The sequence below is a fragment of the Peromyscus californicus genome, unplaced genomic scaffold (assembly GCF_007827085.1).
Source record: "Peromyscus californicus insignis strain IS unplaced genomic scaffold, ASM782708v3 Scaffold_7__1_contigs__length_154581171, whole genome shotgun sequence".
Lineage (NCBI taxonomy): Eukaryota > Metazoa > Chordata > Mammalia > Rodentia > Cricetidae > Peromyscus > Peromyscus californicus.
The window spans coordinates 131974498-131996652 of NW_026294595.1; the positions used below are offsets into that span (position 1 = coordinate 131974498).

The 22155-nt window shown below is 57.4% G+C and overlaps 1 protein-coding gene across 12 annotated transcripts in view; it reads left to right on the forward strand.

The window, feature by feature from the left end:
- Positions 1–14534, forward strand: part of Src (SRC proto-oncogene, non-receptor tyrosine kinase) — a 50179-nt gene extending 35645 nt beyond the window's left edge. For 8 of the 12 annotated variants that reach the window (XM_052722586.1, XM_052722585.1, XM_052722587.1 and 5 more), the window contains 13 exons: positions 447–704; positions 1936–2035; positions 2245–2262; positions 4446–4478; positions 5267–5365; positions 5532–5635; positions 7221–7370; positions 8309–8464; positions 9883–10062; positions 10986–11062; positions 11874–12027; positions 12135–12266; positions 12468–14534. In XM_052722586.1, the coding sequence (XP_052578546.1) occupies positions 455–704; positions 1936–2035; positions 2245–2262; positions 4446–4478; positions 5267–5365; positions 5532–5635; positions 7221–7370; positions 8309–8464; positions 9883–10062; positions 10986–11062; positions 11874–12027; positions 12135–12266; positions 12468–12676 (1662 nt within the window). In that variant the 5' untranslated portion in view covers positions 447–454 and the 3' untranslated portion in view covers positions 12677–14534. The other 4 variants (XM_052722590.1, XM_052722591.1, XM_052722593.1 and 1 more) reach the window with 4 other exon arrangements.
- Positions 14535–22155: the final 7621 nt, after the last annotated feature.

Genomic DNA, 22155 nt, shown 5'->3' on the forward strand with positions numbered 1-22155 from the left:
CTGTCCTGGGGAAGCTGTCAGGGAACAGTTCGCAGAGGTCCTGTGGCTGGAGGGAAGGCCCGGTGGCCATCCCTTCTTCAGGCCACATACTCTACTGTTGCCTCGATCACCACGTTTAGCACACCCCACCCCACCCTACCCCGTGTTAGACAACTGGTCAAACTTGAGTGAGCCCCCTATGTGCTGGGGACACAGATATGACTCAGTGTCCCTGCGCACGAAAGACTGAAACGGACTTTGGGTAGCGGAGGTCAGAGCTTCGGACTGGCGTGTCTTCTCTCCGTAGCTCGGTCCAAAGGTGCCAACAAGTGAAGAAACCCTGAGGCCAGCTCTCCCAGGCTGGCTCTTCCCCTTCTCAGGACCTGTTTCCCTACCCGCTGAGTGGGTGGGGTGCTTGTCTGCTCCCAGAGGCTCTCCTCTACCTCAGGGTCTTCTGTCGCCCCCAGCCAGGACCATGGGCAGCAACAAGAGCAAGCCCAAAGACGCCAGCCAGCGGCGCCGCAGCCTGGAGCCTGCCGAGAACGTGCACGGGGCGGGGGGCGCCTTCCCGGCTTCGCAGACACCGAGCAAGCCCGCCTCCGCCGACGGCCACCGAGGGCCCAGCGCTGCCTTCGTAGCCACGGCGGCCGCTGAGCCCAAGCTCTTTGGAGGCTTCAACTCCTCGGACACCGTCACCTCCCCGCAGAGGGCGGGGCCTCTGGCAGGTCGGCTCTCGCCCTTGCTGTGTGTCTCTGGGCTGAGGTGCACCCTCTCTGGGCTCCCGGGGCTTGGTTTACCGGAGACTGAGAGTGGGGTAGGACTTGTAAACTGGAAAGCGGGGTTCCTGTCCCTTTGGAGGCTGCCGAGTTCATGGCATAACGGGTTCCGAAGGAGAGGGCTGTAGGGGACCCCGAAGTCCAGAGGGAAGGACCGCCCTGGACCGCCTAGCTGCAGCCTCCCGCCCACAGCCTTTGTCTCCGACTGTGCGGTGCGGTGGCCCGAGTGCGCCCCTGCGCCCTCTGTTGGCGCTGCGAGGTGCCGCAGCCCTGTCGCCGAGGGGCTGAGCTGGGTGACTCACGCTCCTGCCAGATGAGTGCACGGCTACACACCCACTCGTGCAAATCCTACGCCTAGACCGAGCCACACGCACGGCTGCACACCCCCACGGGCACAGCCCACGCTCAGACCCAGCCACACGCACGGCTGCACACCCACACGTGCAAACACCATGCTCAGACTCAGACCCAGCCACACGCGCAGCTGCACACCCACACAGGCACCTCTCATGGCCAGACCCAGCCATGATATGCGCCCACATTGGGCATGTGCCCACACTGAGTGGAGACACCGTGGAAATGTCCACTGTGCTCCTGGACACACAACTAGGCCAGACACCCGCAGTGCAACACCCAAGGATACAGGTGTGCCTACAGCCTCGCACCCTCAGACGCGGCTGTGCACCTCCAGTTATTGCTTGCACACGGGATGCAGACAGAGGCTAGGGTGCCCGGCCCCACGGCCCACCCCAGGCGACCCTTGGACAGGCTGCCCACTTCTGCCTGAAGCAGCCACACACCATTTGTTCATTTGAGAAGCATTGGGGGGCCTTAGGCCACAGAGGGTGGGCTGCAAGAGTCCAAGGAGCAGCTGTGGGTGAGGAGAGACTCTGAGGGGACGGGCCTTGCAGCTCGGCCCAGATACCCAGAGCTTCCAAGGACACATACACAGAGGCAGAGTCCCCACTGCCTGGGGCCTGAGCAGAGCAGGACGCCTGTTCTCCGGGGCTTCTGCTTGTGTCGATGGGACATGCCAGGCAGGGAGCACCTAGCCTGCCTGCCGCCCCTCGCTCCCTCGCGGGGACGCAGTGTGCCACTTCTCAGGGTTAGGCAGGTGGCTGAGGCAGGCAGTCTCCTACCCCAGCCCCAGGGCTCTGACACCTCACGTCCCTCTCTGCAGGTGGGGTGACCACCTTTGTGGCCCTCTATGACTATGAGTCACGGACAGAGACTGACCTGTCCTTCAAGAAAGGGGAGCGGCTGCAGATTGTCAACAACACGTGAGTGGCACGCCGGGAGAATGCACTGGGGGCGTGGACCCAGCTATACCCAGAGCTGCCGGCAGAGGGCAGTGCAGATCCCGCAGGGCCCTCCGCTCTTGGTGGGTGGTGGCCCTCCCTAGACCCCCACCTCTGTCCTCCCTCGTCCCGGGCCCTGCCTTCGCACCTCAGCCTCTCCCTCTCTCTGCTTCTCTCTCGCTGGCCCTTAGGAGGAAGGTGGATGTCAGGTGTGTACCGAGGCCAGGTGGAGGGGGATGCTTCGCTGAGGCTGGGGGCTGCTCTCTGCATGTGCTTCCCCCACTGCCCCTGTGTGTGGTCTCCAGCCCCCCCTCTCATCCTGCATCCCACCCTTTAAGCCAACCCCTCCGTCGTCTTCTCCCCACTCTTTCCTGTTAGCTCCCCTCCGCCCTTCTGGTTTGTGATTCCACTTCGAGTGCCAGCTACACGCAGGACCCAGTGCATTCTGGAGGCCAGGGAGGGAGGCAGTGTGGTGGGGAGTGGGCTACCCCAGGCCAGGCCAAGGGTGGGTAGAGGTAGGCTGGGGTCCCCGAAAGATGGCCCCAGGAGAGGGGCTGCCCGTCAGAGGAAGGACAGTGAGCTACTGCAGGTAAGGGTGGTGAGCAACCTCCCTGGGAGGTGGGCAGCTGATGGTTGGAGGTGCGGGCTGGGCCGCGGGGGGCGGGGGGGCCTCTCCTTGGAGCAGGTAAGGTTTGGGGAGTTTGATTTGGGGTGTTCTAGAGGGGAGAGGAATCCGTCACGGAGAGCCCACAGGCCTGGCCAAGGAGGCAAGCTTTCCACATCCCTCAATGTGTCCCGCTGCTCATGCCTCCTGATCCTTGCGCATGCTGTTCCTTTTGCCTGGAATATTCCTTCTCCTCTGTCCGTCTGGTGAACGCCTGTTCAGCCCTCAAGATCCAGGGTGGGACTGCCCGCTGTGTGAGCAAAGGCGAGCAGGTGCCACGCGCTGCGCCAGTCATCCTCACCCATGCCCCTGTCATCCTGTTATCGCTGACCCTGGGGGCAGCAGTAATGGGGGAGGGGCTGGCCCTATTTTACATACGAGGAAACCGAGGCTCAGAGTTGTGAGGGCCCTTGTCCAAGGTCACATGGCTGCTGAGTAGCAAGCCCCGGATGGAACCCGGACGTTTGCCCTCCCTTTCCTAGACTGCCAGCCTGTCCCCTTGCTTCTGGGGGTCTCAGCCTCTGTGGATTCGGGTTGCTGCGTTTGGCTGTGGACACCAGAGGCCCCTTGGACTTCAGCCTCTCTGTGCCATGGACTATGCTGTGTGGCTTTGGGCAAACCATGGCTCTCTCTGTGCCTCATTTTCCCCATTGGGGAGATGGATGCTTTGGATTGAAAGATTTTAGAGAGCTTCTGACCTGAGTCTGTGTAGCTTTGGGCAAATCCTCTCCTACTCCATGCCTCAGTTTCCCCAGCTCTATAAAGAAAACACTGGTCTCTCTCACCAGAGTGACTGCGTTTTCCTCCTCTCTCAAATGTGGTTTCTTCATCTGGGGGTGGGATTCTTGCCTTCTTCCTTGTAGGATGACCTTGGGGGTCAAATCAGACAGGAAACTGTGTGTACCCCAAGCAGAGGTGGAGCTTTGGGGCACGGGTGCTGGGTGAGCTTGCACCCTGCCGTGTGTCTGTCCTGCACGGCTCAGTCATACCCTTTCACTGCACACGTCCATCTAGAAGGGACCCCTCTGGCCCAGCACCAGTCACCAGAGCCAGGTCTGGTGCTCCCCTGGCCTCCAGCAGGTCCTTCGAGCTTTCCCAGCCCCGCTTGCTCCTGGCCTCAACCTCTCTGTCTATAAAGCTGGGTGAAGATATGCTCAGACATCAAGTGTGTTCAAGCTGGGACTGTGATGTGAGGCCAGGGTCCTTTCTGTCTCTGGGCCAGGGTGGGGTCGCTGTACATCTTCTCAGGGTCGAGGCAGGGGCCAAGGACCACACCAGCTGGCTCATTTGATACCCACCTTGCCAATCCCCAAACCTTGCATGGAGATGAGCTGGAAAGCCACTGAGCCTCATGGTACCCACAGGGAGGCACCTTCCCTGGGACCAGGACCTGGCTTGGCTGTGTGACCGTGCACAGAGCCCTTCGCTTCTCCAGCCTCAGTATTTCCATCTGTACAGGGGGTGTGGGAAGGGCTGGACCCTACCTCCCAGGCCCTGTCCCCCACCTTCCCTCAAACCTCCAGCCTTTGCCCTGTCCCCTTTGGTTGCTTTGGATGTGAGGCCTCTGGCTGCCCCCTGGCCCCGTTCCCAGTGTCCCCAGCACTGCCTGGCTCTCGCTCTCTCCCTCGGCCCCCTGCCACGGCCTCTCACCACCCCCATCTCTGCCTCTTCTCTCCTGTCGGGCTCTCGCTTGCTCCTCCCTCCTCTGTCTCTGGACCCCTGCTCCAGCCAGACCTGGTTCACATTCAGATGGCTGCAAAGGTACTTCCGCCCCTCCCCCTCCTGCCCAGGCCCAGAGCCCGAACCCTGCTGGGAGCCCTCCTCCCTCCTCCCTCCTCCCTCCTCCCTCTTCCTTCCTCCTTCCTTCCCCTCTTCCTGGGGCAGTTATTGTAGAGGGGCCTGGGTACCAGGCCTCTGCCACCTCACTCCCCATGACCCGCTGTGTGACTTTGGGCCTGGCCCAGTTCTCTCTGGCTTCACTTTCCCTGTGGACAGGGGTAGGCTGAAGGAGGAGGCCTGTAGTTTTGGCTAAGGACCTGTAGGAGTGAGCTATGATTTGGGACAGGGGCAGGTATTACTTGTTTGAAGGGATGGGCCTGGACTGTTGCTGGGCCCCAGAAGGGCCAGCCTTGTCTCCATTGGGTGTCAGGGCTCTCAGGGCTTGGCAAGCTGTTGAAGGTCTAATGTGGCATCCATCTCATGTAAACCCTGCTTACCCCTCCTTCTCCCCTAGACAGGGAGCTTCCTCCCCCTCTCTCTCCCCAGGCAGCCCTTGGCACCTGCAGGCTGCTATGCACTTCTGGACAGTGCCTCTGGGCTCAGTCCTTGGGCTGACAGGGCTCAGTTTTGCTGAGGTTTTGGGTGGCATCCTCCTTTGGGTCAGCGTGACAGGGAGGTGTGAGTTCCAGGCCAGCTCCTGCTGGCTTGCTGTGGACACAGGCTAGCCCAGCTTCCTTTGCTGCAGAGCCTGGCCGTGCACCTGGGAAGGTCAGGGTTGCTGACCCTGCTCCTCTGATGATGCCATTCTTTGCTCCCTCCCATCTGCTCAGAGAGGGGGACTGGTGGCTGGCACACTCGCTGAGCACGGGACAGACCGGTTACATCCCCAGCAACTATGTGGCACCCTCCGACTCCATCCAGGCTGAGGAGTGAGTATGTGGTCTAGCTCCTGTCTGCTGCCATGGCCACCGCTAGCAGGGTCCCTCCTGGGCCTGAGTGGCAGCAGTCTGGCCACTCTGAGTCCCAGCACCCAGAGCCAGCATGGTGGGCAGTGAACACTGGCCAACCAACACAGATTTGTCCCTCCCACCCCAGGTGGTACTTTGGCAAGATCACCCGACGGGAGTCAGAGCGGTTACTGCTCAACGCCGAGAACCCGAGAGGGACCTTCCTTGTGAGGGAGAGTGAGACCACAAAAGGTATGTCTGAGACATCTGTGGCCGGTGGAACTCGGCTTTGAGGGTATTGTCTGAGCTGGGTATTGGAGAGTAAGCAGGAGTTTGGTACATGGGATGGAGAGGGAAGAGCCCCCCCCCCCCCCCCCCGGAGGTAATAGGAGGAATTAAAGTCAAGGTGGTGCTTGAGGAAGACAGGTAATCCAGAGCTTGTCAGGGCAGCCAACCTGAGGCTTTCTGCTTTGGCCTCAGTTTCTCACACGGGGGGTGGGAGGGGTGGGCACAGGTAATGAGGAGCTCTGAGTGCACACAGCCACACTTGTCCCTTGTTCCCGGGACGGTGCAGATGCAGGGGGCCCCCTCTGTCTCCCTTTCCCCTTTCCCAGGGGCCTCTCCTGGCCTTCCCCTTCCCCCACAGTCTGTTTCTGCTCTGTTCCTGCCTCTTCTCCTAGCCCATCACCATGGCAACCAAGCCAGGCTGCTTCCTGTGGGCCTGGGGCTCAGCGGGAGATGGAAAAGTGCCTGCCCCCATGTGTGCTTGTGCATGGCTGGAGTTAGCCAGCACTGCTTAGGAGTGAGATGTGGTGTGGTCCTGGTTCCTGGGGCTCGGGGCAGGGGGGCCGGGGGGTATGGCAAATGTGGTCACTGGGCATAGGTACGCCACTGTGGGTATATGTGGTCCCGCTTGGCTATGGCCTTTAGCCTGTGCCTTCTGTATGAATGTGATATGTGCCGTCTGCAGAAACCATGACTTCCCAGTGTAGCTTTGAGACAGGCAAGGATGGGTCCCAGGTCCAGCCCCACCTAGCTCGCTCACTGGTTACCAGAGGATCTTCGTATCTACCTGCCAATGTCAAGTGGGACTCCAGGGGCCTCAGCAGTGGGTGGTAGGGAGGCAGGCCTTCCATTCAGAGCTGCCCACTGCCTGTCAGGTCCCTGGAACCTGTGCCCCCTCCTCTGGGGCTCCCCTTGTTCCCTGATGCTACCTCAGATGTCCCTGGCTCTATTTAACAAAGGTTTCTGTGTAGGATGTTGCCAGTTGCGGTTTTTCTAGGCTCCAGGGAGGCAGGGTGGCCCCACAGGTCACACTCAGTGTGTGCCTCCTGCCCTGGGCTTCTCTGGCTGCCAGGGTCAGTACTCACATATGTCCACATAGCCAGCTACTAATCCTGTCTGCTCCGCTTGTCTCCAGGAAGCAGAACAGGACAGACATGGCAGTGGGCAGATCCAGAGAGGGCAACGGCCAAGCTAAGAACACACAGCTGCCTGGGGCCTTTCCCAGACCCCAGCCAGCATTTATGGAGTGCTTGCTGAGTACACATGAAGCTACAGTTGTGTAGAGGAGGAAACTGAGGCCCGTAGAGGACCAGCAGTGGCTTGTCAGGGTCACACAGTTGGGATTCGGAGGTCTTAACAGAGCTAAGAGTTTGGGGCAATCCCTGGCATGGGGGTTTCGTGCCTTGGCTGAATGACTGTGCCTGCATGGCTGCTCTGGAGCCTGTTCCTGGTCACACTAGGTACTGAAAGAGGGCGAGGACTAAACTCACTTCCTCGAGCAGGGGGAATATCAGCAGGGTGCCACAGCTGTCTCCTCCCTGCCTGTCCACAGGTGCCTACTGCCTCTCTGTGTCCGACTTCGACAACGCCAAGGGCCTCAACGTGAAGCACTACAAGATCCGCAAGCTGGACAGCGGCGGTTTCTACATCACTTCCCGCACCCAGTTCAACAGCCTGCAGCAGCTGGTGGCTTACTACTCCAGTGAGTACCCCCTGGCTGCCACCCCAGGAGGGCGTCGGGTACCGCGGGGTGTGCCTCCTCAGCCCTGGAGTGCCTCTCCTCCATCTCCTCCCCGCTTCCCTCGCTCCCTGCCCAGCCCCCTCCTCCCCTTCCTCTGCAGTTGGCTGATGAGGAGGGGTCTGCCTTGAGCAAGTTAGAAGGGAGGGGCCGAGGCTGGTGGTGATTGTTTCTGCAGCCCTAAGACTGGTCTGAACCGGTTCCTGGGAGAGGAGGAGGGGGAGGCCTCTTTGATAGAGAACAGCAGAAGGGGGGCTGGAGCTGGGATGCGGGGCCGTGTGCAGCGGTGGGGCTGCTGTGCCCTTCTGTGCGTGGCGGCTGCAGGCGTAAGCTGCTAGAGCGGTCCCCTCAGCCTGAGCCTCTGGCTTCTTTAGGACCAGCTGCCTCTCTATTGGTCTGCCTCTGCTCTGGGGCTTATTTGGTACCCAGACCAAATCCTCCAGGGTGAGGTAACTACCCTAGTTACCCCTCAAAGCCAGACCAGGAATCTCTTCCTCTGGAATGCTTTCCAGAGCTCCCAAAGGATTCCCAAAGCCTGCTTGATTCCCCCCTCCCAGTCTATCCTCTGTCACTTCTGTGGTCCTGAGAGGTGACTAGGGAAGCTTGACAGCTGACTGGGTGTGTGTGTGTGTGTGTGTGTGGCTTCCTAGGGTAGGCTCCCATACCTGTTCGAACGCCCCTGGTTCTCTGGCACCCTCAAATCTGATGGATGAGTGAATGAATGAGTGGGTTGAGCGGGTGAATTTCGTGTTGCAGGCCTGTGAGGAGTGGAGATTTACAAGAGGGTGTCTGTCTATCCCAGAGCTGGTGTGCACGCGATGTATAGGGCCATACCCCCAGGACAGGGAAGCCAGCTTGCTGGGGGCCACTGCCTAAGCCCTATTTCCTGCCTCCATCTCCAGAACACGCTGATGGCCTGTGCCACCGCCTCACTACTGTGTGCCCCACATCCAAGCCTCAGACCCAGGGCCTGGCCAAGGATGCCTGGGAGATCCCCCGGGAGTCCCTGCGTCTGGAGGTCAAGTTGGGCCAGGGCTGCTTTGGAGAGGTGTGGATGGGTAAGGAACACACGCCCCTGTACCCACCCCAGCCAGCTCAAGGACCTTGGGTGCCCCTCTTCTTAATTGCCTCTGCTGAGCAGCTAGTCTGTTTTTATTTTATGATTGTACATTAACCGTACAGAGTGTCACATTTCCTGCGATATTTTCAAACCCACACGTAACATACTTTCTTATACCCCTTCACCCTGACTATGACCCAACTGGGGTCAGCACTGAGATGGGCACACCCGACTCCTTGTAGCCCATGCTTGCAGGGCAACTGTGTACTAAGAGCTGTTGGGGCCTGGGCACCACGGTCCTCCAGGTCTGTGCGTGTCTGGTCAGGTCTCACACCGAACCTCGGCCTCCTGATGTAAAATGGGGACTGATGTTAAGCTTCAAGAGGCATCTGCGTATTAGCTTGGCACAGAAAGTGAAAGTGCTGTGGCGAAGGGGGAAGTCAGTGTCCTGTTTCCTGTCTAACCCTGGAGCCACTGGGAGTCCCCTGTGACAGTGAGGTGTAGACAGCCCTAGCCAAACCCGGGTCCCTCTGCCCAGCCAGGAGGAGGAGCACAGGGGCACTGACTGGGGCTGCAGTGGCTGTGCCATTTCACTGTCCTCCCTTCAGAGGGCGCTAGAGGGGCTGGGGCCAGGTGGGGAAGGGAAGTATGTCCTGGGCTGTGAAGAAGGGCAGAGGGAGAAGCCAGCTCCCAAGCTCAGACCAAAAGGAGGATTTAGGCAGAACCTGGGTGAGCCACAGCCTCAGTCCTTCTCAACTATGATTCTTGGCAAGTGTGCGGTGGGGATCTGAGAGGGTCTCCCCCTTCTTTCTGGGGCTCTACATAGACCAGGAATTGCCATAAACAGATCCCTGGATAGCCTGACTCAAGAAGGGCTAGAGAGCTGACCTGGGGTACCCTCAGACCCAGTCCTGTGACAAGGGGGACTCCCAGACTGGCCTGTCATTTCCCTGCCTGGTGAGGTGCTGGCACTGAGCTAACCTCTTGTTCTGGTGGTCCCAGTGGCCCCAGACACAGGCTTCCCTCTCCTCTGTCCCATGTCCTGGTTGCTGATGCCTGGAGTCCTGGCAGTGCCCCACCCAGCATGGTCACCCCAAGTGAAAGCAATTGAGAAGGGACCTTGCTCACCTACCCATCAGGCTGCTGTCCTGCTCTCTGGCAACGTTCCTTACCAATCAACGTCTCGTAGCAGCTACGATTTGTTAGCAGGCCCCAGACACTCCTTTCTCAGCCCTGGGAGGAGTCTCCAGTCCTTGAGTCTATTTTATAAGTGGGAAGACAGAGTCTGAGTAAGGTCCCTGGCCATGGCTGAGCCCGTTCCATGAGTTGGGAGGCAAGAGTGGAGATAGGCACTCATGTAGGCCCCAGTGCAACAGAATGGTGGCCTGTGCTGAGGGCACTGTCACTCCCCCACAGGAACCTGGAACGGCACCACGAGGGTTGCCATCAAAACCCTGAAGCCAGGCACCATGTCTCCCGAGGCCTTCCTGCAGGAGGCCCAAGTCATGAAGAAACTGAGGCATGAGAAACTGGTGCAGCTGTATGCCGTGGTGTCGGAGGAACCTATCTACATTGTGACAGAGTACATGAGCAAGGGTAAGGCGTGTGTCTGGGGAGAGTGCCACTCAGGTGCCTGCACAGAGCAGGCCACATGAGGGAAGCTTACTTCTTACCCTGAGCCAACCCTCAATGAGTGGACGGTTACCTGAGGGACTGCCTCGCTCATTTCATAAATAATAACAAGAAATAATAATACTTTTTTTAAAAAAGGGTTATCCTTCCGCCCTTTACCACTGTCAAGATCCCTAGGTGGTGTGGTGGCCCACACCCATAATCCCAGTGCCCAGGGGCTTGAAGCAGGAGGATCTTGAGTTTGAGGCCAGGCTGACTACATGGCAAGAATGCCTCCGTAAACAGCCATGTGGGGCTGGGGCTGGAGCTCAGTAGGTAGAGTACTTGCCTAGCATGCACAAGGCCTGGAGTTTGGCCTTAGGTTGGATACCTAGCACTGCACCAATTAGGCATGATGACATATACCTGTGGTCCCAGCACTGAGCGGGTAGAAGGAGGAAGATCAAGAGTTCGAGGTCAGCCTCCATTACAAGTTGGGCTACTTGAGACCCGGACTCAAAACACAAAATGTGTATATAGCACCCACGTTCCCTCAAGGTTCCCTGCTGCCCTTAGTGACTGGGACTCTCCAGCCCCAGGCAGCCACTGGTTGGCAGGCTTGGTCCAGATAAACATAATGTGTCTTGGGCTTTACACATAGTCTTTCGCGTCTAACATCCCCCAACACACACACACACCACCACCACCACCACCACCACCACCACCACCACCACCACCACCACCACCGCAAGGACCCAGTAGGAGTTCTTGGTCCAGCTCCCTGGAGTGGTTGCCTGTGAGTGTCAAACACTGAACTGAGGCTTTTGAGCAGGCGATCAGGGTCCGGGAGCCACAGCTTCCTGCACAGGGAAACCCTGGCAAGGCTAGAACTGGCTTTTTCCCTCCAGGGAGTCTGCTGGACTTTCTCAAGGGGGAAACGGGCAAATACCTGCGGCTACCCCAGCTGGTGGACATGGCTGCTCAGGTGAGTCTCCCTCCCACCTTCCTACACACCTTTAGCTCTTGGGCTCAGAGCGCCCCCTCTAGGAGGCCTGCTTTCATTACACCCAAATCTTCCCTTGCTACTCAGTGGAGCCCTGGCTGGTGCCTGGGGTGGTAGGTAGGTAGTTCTGGACAGCACACCATATCTGGGCATCAGAGACGCACATATACATAATTAAAAATAAAAATAAAATATGAAAAGTTTAAAATTTGTTGTTTCCATTTGATAGATGAGGAAACCGAGGCTCAGAGAGGGGACTCGGGACAACAGGCAGGACCAGGCATGTTCCTGTGTCCATGGGTCATCTGGGACCTCTTTTTTATACTCACCTGCTTCCCTGGCTGCATCTTATTGCGACTTCCCCATTGCCCTTTGCCTGGCCCCCTCCCCCACAGAGCTCTGGTCTACCTTTTTTTCTTTTTAAAAATTTTATTTATTTATGGTTTTTTTAGGCATAAGTGCTCTGTCTGCACATATGCATGCAGGCCAGAAGAAGGCATCAGATCCCGTTATAGATGGTTGCGAGCCACCATGTGGTTGCTGGGAATTGAACTCAGGACCTCTGGAAGAGCAGTCAGTGCCTTAACCGCTGAGCCATCCCTCCAGTCATGGTCTATTTTTTCAAACCAGTGATGATTACTCTAAGCTGAATGAATTCCTTGCTTGAAAAGACATGGGATGGGCAAGGCGTTGGCCCTCTCTCTATCCTCGGGAATGGCCAGCCCGGGACACCTGTTTACAGCCCTGGGATGGGTGTGGGTTGACCCCTGAGCCAGGCTCTCCGTCTCTGCAGATCGCCTCAGGTATGGCCTACGTGGAGCGGATGAACTATGTGCACCGAGACCTCCGAGCCGCCAACATCCTGGTCGGGGAGAATCTGGTGTGTAAGGTGGCTGACTTTGGTCTGGCCCGGCTCATAGAAGACAACGAATACACAGCCCGGCAAGGTGGGAGCTCCTGGGGGTCATCCGATGGTTTCAGTCTGCCAAGTGGAAAGGAGAGTAATGCTCCTGTGGCAGAGCGGTAGTGACAGCCTGTGCTTTCTTGCCTTTAGGTGCCAAATTCCCCATCAAGTGGACTGCCCCTGAAGCTGCTCTCTATGGCAGATTCACCATCAAGTCAGATGTGTGGTCCTTTGGGATCCTGCTGACCGAGCTCACCACGAAGGGACGGGTGCCCTACCCTGGTGAGGAGGCTACACCTGTGTCCCTGACCTTGGCCCTAAGGGCAAGTCTCCCCCCTCACTACCCCTGGGCTTCCTTTTCCTGGGGCTGGTTACCAAAGAGGCTAATCTCTGATCTCAGGCTGCCTCTGGTCAGGGCTCTTAGCCTCAGAGACAGGCTGCATCCGTCTCCTAAGGCATCGCCTCACAGCCCTCTGTTCACAGGGATGGTGAACCGTGAAGTGCTGGACCAGGTGGAGCGGGGCTACCGGATGCCTTGTCCCCCCGAGTGCCCCGAGTCCCTGCATGACCTCATGTGCCAGTGCTGGCGGAAGGAGCCTGAGGAGCGGCCCACCTTCGAGTACCTACAGGCCTTCCTGGAGGACTACTTCACGTCCACCGAGCCTCAGTACCAGCCTGGGGAGAACCTATAGGAACTGTGTGCACAGGACTGTCGCCCCTAGGCTTCTGGGTGTGGCCTCTGATGCACCTGCCTCCCTTCACCCTCTCCCTGGGGCTGGGTTGCCTCAGGAACGGGGCAGCCTGGAAGGACAGGTTGAGGCTGGTACAGTGACTGCCCCACAGCCTGGCCTGGCCACAGGCCCACTCTGCATTCTCTCTGGAGTCAGTCTACTTCTCGTAGAAGACAATGGGTGAAGAGCAGGGGTTGGGAGGGAGAGGGCGGTTTTCCAACCTCAGCCCACTCCACTCACCTGGCTTCTCCCCACATTCTTCACCCTGGGTCTGTTTCAAGCTGGCCAAAGAGCCTTTCCAAAGAGGAATGAGGCCCAGCCCTTGGCCTAGATCTACTTCCTGCCCCTGGCCATCCTTGTTGGAGGCTTCTGGGTGGAATTTTGGGTCTGGAACCATCTTCCATGGCTCTCAGGCTAGACAGCCCAAGGCCCAACACACGTTGGGATAAGAGTCTGAGTGAGCGCTCCTTCAGCCCTGTCCTCCACATGGGACCCTTGACGATCACCAACACATTGTCCTCATTTCTCTGTTGGAAAATGAAATCCAGAGGGGCTGTGACTTGCCCAAGACCACGGGCAGTTCAGGGTTGAGGTGGGTTAGCACCTGGTGCTCCCTCTGTCTTCCTCAGGAACCAATGAGAACTGTCCTTAAAGGCAATGGACAGGCTGGGGCCTGAGACTGGTTTGCCGGTGGCAGAATTCTGCCACTGACGCTCATGGGTCTGTCGTGGGGGAAGAATGGAGGCAAGCATAACGCTGAGCCAGGAATGAGGGGTGCAAAGTGATGGTGTGGACCAGGGTCAGTCACAATGTGGGTGGGCTTTGACCTTAAGCACCAGCCATGAAATGGAGTGAGCTCCCAGGCTGCAGAGGCAATCAAGCGGAAGAGCTAAGAAGTTGGGAGCCCCAGTTGTCCTCCTTTTGTCCCGATCATTTCAACACCTGGCCCCTGCTCTCCGCCCAGCCCATGCTGGTACCTCAGCTCATGGGGAGGGAGGGAGCTCCTTGGCCAGGGAAAGGTGGGTGGGGACCCTCACTGCTGTGTCCCCACACTGGCCCTGCCCTCTCTCTGAGCTACAGTCTCTGCCGCTGTGGCTGTGGCCCATGCCATCGTTCAGCCCTGTACAGATCACAGCTGGGAGTCCAAGGGGCCCACAGCCCCCGGACAGCAGTCAACTGACTGCTTGGTCCCTGACTCTTCTGCCCAGCCCTGGGGTATGTGGTGGCTTCTCTCTGCCTCACTGTCCGCATCTGTAAGGTGGGTAGTTGATGGTCTGTGGCATCTCAACTGAGGGCCCCTGTGTGTGTATGTGTGTGTACATGTGCCTGTGTGTCTTTCCTTGTGTCCATATTTAACATGTAAAAACACCCCTACTCTCTCCCCAGACATGACCATTTCACCCACTGCCCCATCACAGCAATAATGTCCCCACTGCTGGGGCTTCGAGCCAGCCAGGCCCTGCTTGCAGGGAAGGAGGCCAAGCTTGGCCTGCTCTGACATTTCCACTTCCCTCCCATCGTCTCTTGCCCAAGTTTTCCCATCTACCTGGCAAGTCTGAGCTTGCCACCCCATTCTCCCCACCCCACTCCAGCTACCCAAGGACCTTTGTATACGGTGGCCTCAACTGTCCTGTTTTCTTTTCTTTTTTTTAACAGTGTTTTGTAGATTTCAGATGACTATGCAGAGGCCTTGGGGACCCTCCAGCTCTGGGCAGGACCTGGGGATCCCACATTCCATGGCCCAGGTTTAGAAGGAGGGGAACCCAGAACTGGTTGTACATACTTTGCATACTGTCTGATTAAACACAAACAGACCTCAGTTTGGCCAGCTGTTTATTGAACATCTGCTACGTATGTGAGAGAAAGAAGAGTCTGGATGTGAGGGAACACAGCAGTTAGGCACCTTGATCCCTGCAGCTGGGTGGCGTCCGGGACTCTGGGGTGATGTGATCAGATGGGCCAGATGCAGCACCAAGGGTCTGGGGGAAGCGAAAGTTTAGGGCAAGGATGCTTATGAGACACGGGCAGCTGGCATGATGGGGCAGGGCTGCCTAACCTGCATGGAGTGTGTTCATGGGTGATCTCAAAGGCTCTGTGTGTGTGTGTGTCCTGGTGGGGTGGGTAGGAGTGAACCCATGCAGACCCTGAGCCCCCGGGGAGAAGCCCTGACACCTTCCTTGCCTTGTCCCTGACCCATCTGGAGACCTGTAAAGACTTCTTTTCTCCAGAGTAAACCTGGGCCTGCAAGTCCCTGCTAGCTGCTCAGTTAAAACCAGAACACGTCTCTCTTCATGTCCTCTTCACAAGTCAGTACCACAGTGGACGCGCGAGGCCACCCCATTCTCCTGACTCCGTCCCCCAAAGACTTTGTATAAGGTGGCCTCAACTGTCTGTCCTGCTTTCTTTCTTTTTTAAAAATGTGTGTCAAGGAACAAGGCAGGTGTGGATAGGGGCTTATGGCCCGTGTCTTCTGCTTCCCTGCAGATCTTCTATACTCAGTGCGGTCACGCTCTCTCTGCACACAAACATGCGCGCGCGCGCGCGCACACACACACACACACACACACACACACACACACACACACACACACACACACCGTGGTCTGTGAGTAGGGGTGATCTAGGTGAACATGGCATGCTGTGATAGGTGGTGTGAGTTCACATCCACCTCCATGCAATGCTCTCTAGCTTTCCCTTTCGACTGTGACTCAGTTTCTCCTCCCTGTTGTCCTCTGTCCATTTCCAGCTTCATACTCTGGGGCCTGGCTGGTTCTGCTCTGGAAATCTCTTTCCTCTTTCTAGCTCCTATTCAACCTTCAGAACATGTCCACGGCCACAGAGCACCCTGCAAGTTTTCTCTGAGCCCTGGGATCTTCAGGGGCTGCCATGGTGGTGCAGAGTTCCACCCACTGGACCAGGTGTTGGGGGGCTGGCTGAGATGCCCCCAGACCCAGCCCATGGGGCAAAATCTATACAGGGGAGGGAGGCGGTGGTCACTTCCCTCTCCGCTCCCCACCAGTCCCTTGTCTGGTTTCTAGTTCCACACTCTGGCCACGTTAAGTTTGCTTTCATGGGGCTCTACATGGGAGAGAGACAGGGACAGGTGCAGACAGCAGAGGCGGGGGGGGGGGGGGGGGGGGCTGGTTTGGCCTGCTTAACTATCCTGCTTCAGAGCATGAGACACCGGGGCCCTTTCTGTGGCCATTGCTCCTACTCTGCAGATCTCTGGAGGTTGAGGCCAGCCTGGTCTACAGAGCGAGTGCCAGGACAGCCAGGGCTACACAGAGAAACCCTGTCTGGGGAGTGAGGGTCCTGTGTCACCCATTCCCTTTTTTTGTTTGTTTGTTTGCCCTGTGGCCAGGGTGGTGTGTTTATATGTGTGTGGTGACATCTCTCTGGCTCTGTAATTTCTTTGCCCCTGTCTTTTACCCTTGTGGATCTGTCTTTCTCGTTCATTCATTCATTCATTTCACACCAAATGAACGTGGCTTTGATGTCTGCTGGTCTGTAAGGGCTGGGCCCAGCCCCCATGCTGTCTCCTACCCTTCAGGTCTGGGTTTCTGCAAAGCTCTTCAAACCTCCCCCTCCCCAGTCCCTTGATTCTGCCTTCCTTCCCGCTCTCCTTGCTCTGGCTTCGGGGGTCACTGCCATCGGCTTGCTGGGGGTGGGGCGGGGTTTCCTTTTACTCCCATGGTTCTTCTGAAAGCTCGAACAGTGGAGCAGCTGTTCCTGCCCAGCTGCACATGAGAGAGGGAGAGGGGCAGACAGGGGCCCTCATCCCTCCTTCCGTCCTCTCCCTGCCTCCAGGGAGTTGCCCAGTCTCTGCGACTGTGCATGCATGTGTGTGTGCCTGTGTGTGCTCCATACGGGGTAGGGGGGCTTCACTCACCCATTTCCTGCCGGCTTCCAGGTCTCCCTCCTCCATCCTGATTATTCCAGATGTGCTGGCCTCCCTCCGTGCCCTTCCCCCCTTCCCCTCTGTTTTTATAATCTGCAAACCCTGAAAGCTGTCTCCGGCTTCCCTCCATCCCGTGTGTTCAGAACACTGGCTCCTCCGGTTCTCTCCCTCCTGGTCCATTCATTTGTTTCCTTGACGATTTGTATGAAGTCCCTGACTCGGCCCTGACTGTAATTTGGGGGCTAGAGAATAAGCTGGGCCCACCGACCCGCTTCTGTCTAAATGAGAAGACAGGCCAGATGCAGAAAGTCCCTAGGCTTCAGGAGAGTGACAACAGGCTCTGAGCTTGTCTGGATGGGAGGGTAGGGCTCCAGGGAAGTGACAGCCTGATGGTGTGTGTGTGTGTGTAGATGTGTGTTTGCATGTGTGTGAGCGTGTGTCAGTGTATGTGTGCATATGAGCTTGTGCACGTGTGTTTGTATTCATGTGTGTGCATGCGTGTTTCCTTGGGTCTGGATCCCCCTTTCTTACCCAGCACCACCCGAACTCCCACAGTCCAGGTGTGTGACTCCCCCCGAGTTGTATGTGGAATGTGGCACATGTGTGGAGTGGTTGCATTTTTGTATTGTGGGAATTTGTGGTGTGTGGAGTGAGGCATCAGTGGTACATGAGGTGTAGTGTGGTACATAACATATTTGGTGTGGAATGTGTGGTATGTGACAAACAGTGTGCGTGTGGCGGGGCTGTGATATGACTTTGCATGTATGGCGTACAAAGCAAGGCATGTGTGCAGCTTTGGTGGTATGATCCCGGGTCTTTCCTGTCCCTGGATCCAGCAGGAGTGATGCCGAGATCCCTTCCACGGCTGGAAGTTTCCTGCGTTTCCTGTTTCTGTGTTTCCTGCGTTCATAACTTGCCCCTGCATTCAGCCCTCACTGCTGTTCTCATGAGGTGGTCGGTGGCTGTCTGTCCTGCATCCTCCCTGTCTGTTTCCCAGCCTTTCTTTGTTCCCTTCTCTGTCTCTCCTGTGTCTCTGCCCCAGGTTAGAGCTCTGTGTGTCGCCTGCTCTGGTACTGATTAGTTTCAATTGAGATGTGATTGCATAGTCCCAAGTGTGCGTCCACCAGCATCCCACATGCCTTTCTGGTTCTCTTTTCAACACCCCCCCCCCACTCACCCCCAGCCTCATTCAAGTCCCCTCAGGCGTGGCCTGTGGGGTCAGACTACTGGCTTCCTAGTGTGGGGCCTCCCCTCGGCTTTGGGGTCACTGCCATTGGTTGGGGAGGTTTTGTTTTTCTTCATTCCCATGGCTCTTCAGAAAGCACTCCTTGTAAAGCTGTTGCTGCTGCCAGCCATGTGAGTGTGAGTGTGAGTGAGTGTGTGAGTGTGTGAGTGTGTGTGTGGGGGGGCGTTGGGTGTCCCTGAAGCTCCTGCCAGCCCCGATCTGTGGCCTGTAGCTTTCATGCCAATCTCGATGGCCTGTGCTTGCCCATCCACGCAGTCAACACCCTTTGTTCTCCATCCGTCCAAGTGCATGTGCTATAGCCTGAGACTCCGAGCCCTCCTAGTCTTGCCTGTCTCCAAGGTACTTCTGAAATCTGCCTGGCCCTGCGAGCGCGCACGCGCGCGCGGCTTTCAGAGGTGTGTGTGTGTGTGTGTGTGTGTGTGTGTGTGTGTGTGTGTAAGCTGCCTGGTAACTGTCATCTCTGCCACTTTGACTACTCCTTTGTCCCATCCCAGGGGGGTAACTCCCTTTACATTTTCTTTTGGTCAGCTCCCGTGAGGGTGTGGGTGAGGGAGAGGCAGCAGCTGTCAGCTCAGCTCCGCTTTCTCCCGCAGCCTGCCTCGCTCAGCCTGCGGGCTCTCCCCAAGCCTCTCTCAGGCCCTTTGCAGGGTGGGAGGGCTCTCCCAGGCTGTGTCCAGTGTTTACATATGCTCTGCAGATGTGTTCCAGGACCCACCTGCCCATCCCTTTGTCCTGCCCACCTCCTGTTTGTCCAAGAGTTATTTTAATTTTTTTCCCATTTATTTATGTATTTAGTGTGTCCAAACTGCCTGAACTCAGGTCTTCAGGTTCAATACCAGGTAACTCTGCCGAGCCATCTCACTGGCCCTCGCTAATTATTTCCAGGCTCCTTTCTTGGGTGCCACAACTGTCTCTCCTCTGTGAGTATCTACCCTTCTCCAGCTCCATTCCCCATGGTGGGGATCCAGGCATCCAAGGCCTCTGCCCACTCACTTCCCAGGCCCCCAACCCTCAAGGCCCACCCCTTCCTTCCACTACCAAGTCTGTGCCCTTGCCTCATCCCCACCTCACGGGCCCCCCACTAGTGGACATCTCCTCTCCAGGTAGCTCCTTGATGCCGGCTGAGGGGTCCTGGGGGTTCTCCCTTCGCTCTGCCCTTTCTCCATGGCCTCACTGCTCACTGTTTGTGGAACTCAGAGGATATTATTATTATTATTGTTTTATTGAGGCAGGGTCTCTCTGTATAGCCCTGGCTGTTCTGGAACTCATTATGTAGATTAGGCTGGATCTACACAGAGATCCACTGCCTCTGCCTCCTGAGTGCGGGGATTACAGGAGGGCTCCACAATGGCTGGCTTGTCCTCTGTGGCTTCTCTCCCAGGAGCCCCTTTGTCTTTATTCATTCAGCTCACATTTTCTAACATGGCTCTGTAAGTATCGACTCTCTTCTGTCTGGTTTCTGCTCCCTCCAAGAGAGAGAGAGAAAGAGAGAGAGAGAGAGAGAGAGAGAGAGAGAGAGAGAGGCTCCTCACCATCTTCCTCCCTCTCTGCTTCCCTGATCTCTGCCTCCCTCCCTGGACACTCCTGCTAGACACTTTCAGGGGAGGCTGGACCAACTTCTCCCCTAGTCCCTGCCTCCCTCCTGCTCCCCTGGCTGTCTCTGAGAGGTGGACCAGGATTCTGGCCTCCATCCTTCCTGCCTTCTCCCTCCTTTGCGAGCTCTGTGCTCCCTGGTGTACCCGGCTTTTGAGTTAGGACCTTGGACCCACATACCTACCGTGGTCTGTCTTTCCTACCCGAGAAGGACCCTTCAATTCCATGTTGCCCCGCTCTGGGAAGACTTCACGCCTGGCTCTCCTTAGCGCCGACCCACTGGACTTTCTGCCGCCCCCTGACACATGGCTCTCAGGAGCTTGCCTGCCTTCCAACTTCTCCCCACCCTGTTGTAATTGCCCTCAACCTCTAGAAACACTGGGCCAGCCTCCCCTACTCCCAAGGGTCCTTCTTACGCTTACCGTGCCCACCACCCCTGGTGTCTGTCACCCCAGTGCGGGTCTCCCAGCATTCCAGACTCACTTCTAAGCCACCCCACTTTTGTGCCGGTCCCGCCTGGAGGCCCCCACTATATCCTTCACCACCCACTTAGAACCCCAGTTTGGCCAGCACATCCTCTAAGTCCTGTTTATGAGATTCCCCCCATAAACCCTGCCTCTCCTCCTGGGCCTGGCTTCCCTGCCACCTGTCACTTGGTACAGGGGCTACCTGTGGGCTTCCTTCACCAGGCACATCAGGGTATTCAACAGCGGCCTTGTCTCTGTCGGGCAGCCCAGGGAGGTAGACATTTGGCTGGGGGGGGGGGGCACACAGCTTGTGTTCCCGTATCCTCCCCCTCACCTGAATCTCTTCACCTTCTCTGCTTCCCTTCCCCTCCCTTCCGCCTCATCCTTGAGGTGTGTCTGGTGGCTGCCCAGATCCCCACAAGCCCTATGTATTGTCGAGGGAGATACTGTGAGCCCTTGCCCCAGAGAGAGGACTGGAGTCTGTCACCTCTGGGCATTGGAATGTCTCTCTGTGGGTCAGCCATGCATCTAACTTGCGTGCGTGCGTCAGTGGGCATGTGTCTGGCACTCCATGTGTTGGGGGTGTCGGTCCAGCTGGCCATATTTGCTCATCTGTATGTGGGTCACTGGTCAATTCTGCCAGTGCAAGTGGTGACTTGGGTGTCCGTGTCTCCTGTCTGCCTGGCTGTGGGTCCTTCCTTTTCTCTGTCTTCCTTTCCACCCTCCTACCCTGCCTACTCTTTCCCCGCGCCCCTCCTTCCCCGAAGCCCCTCTCCTGGGGACTTTGCTGGGGTCTGCGCGTCAATGTCTGTGCGTGGCAGCCTCGCCGGCGACGTGCGTCACAGCTCTGGCTGAGCCGGCTCAGCGTGGGCTCAGCTTGTGTGCGTCAGCCTGAGCCCTGGTGGAGAGGGGGGTCTCGCCTCGCCTTGAGGCTCCCACTCTGGCAGCTCCCTCTCTCCATCCTTCTCTCCCTCCTCCCTCCCCTGCCTTCGCGCCTCTGTCTATGCCCCATTCCTTCCTCCCCAGAGCTCCTCACTTTGCCCTTCCGGTTCTCTGCTGGAGAGTCAGTGTTGGGAGAATCTGGGGTTCACCTGAATCTTTCAAGTCTCCCACAGGGGTGGAACTGGTCAGGGGTCCCTCGTGACCTTATATTCTTTCCTCCACCTGTTCTCCCTAAGGTCTCTAGGGCACCCCATCACAGAATCAAATTCCCAGGACTGACTACAACCAAAGTGTGAAGCCGCTGCCGGCTCTAGCCTTGCGCTTTCCCCTGCCCATCCTTTTCTCAAATATGACAAGTTGCTCCTACCCCTGCTGGAACCAGTTGCCAGAGGTTTCCCTGCCCTCAGTTGCCTCCCTCAGGTCCCTGCTCCTGTGCCTCCTCTTTAGAGAGGCCTTCCCTGGAGTATTTGCGAATCTCAGCACCCTCTCTGCTGGGCTTCTCTGCTGCCCACTTATGCGTTCGTTTGGGGTGTATTCCTTGTCTCCCACATCAGTCTCTCTTTGCTATGTTGCTTCTCACCACCCTCCACCGGTTCTCCACCTCCAGCCTGTCCCTCCAGAACCCTTCTCCTCTGGGACCTGTTCCCCAGCTCCCGGAGCCTCCACCTGTCCAAGCCTCGGGGCCTCCACACGGTCGATGGTGCCGCCCTCTGTCCCTGCTTGTTGAATTCTAAAGTATGCTGCTATTTCTTTTTAAATTAAAAACTTTAAAATTGAGATAAAATCGCATCCCACCCAAAACTAGCCTCTGGAGGTGAACAACTCAAAGCCTTAGAGCATTCCCAGCGTGTAAGGCCGCTGCCTCTCACCAGCTCCCCCCGCACAGCCTGTCCCTGGAAACATTGTCTGTGCACTGTCCGTTGGACATCTGTTCCAGACACACCGTGTGAATGGGATCTCAGCATGCGACTGCAGAGTGACTTCTTTATTTACTGCTATTTGAGGGCTCACCCCGTAGGCATGGGCTCACCCTTGGGGAAGGCTGGGCTTTCCTGCTTCACTCCTCTCCAAGGCCCATGGCTTTTGCTATCTTTATGAGCCACACTCTGGCCACTCTTGCTGCGATGATCCAGTCATGCCAGCTGGCTCTGGACCCGCTGAGGCTGTGGCTCACAAGCCTCCGTCCCCGCTGCCTCTGGTGTACTCCCTTAGTGTCACTGCCGTTCTTTTCCAGTTTCCCCTGCTACCCTTGGCTGGCCACCTAGCCCTGATCCCTCTGTCACCCTCTCCAGAC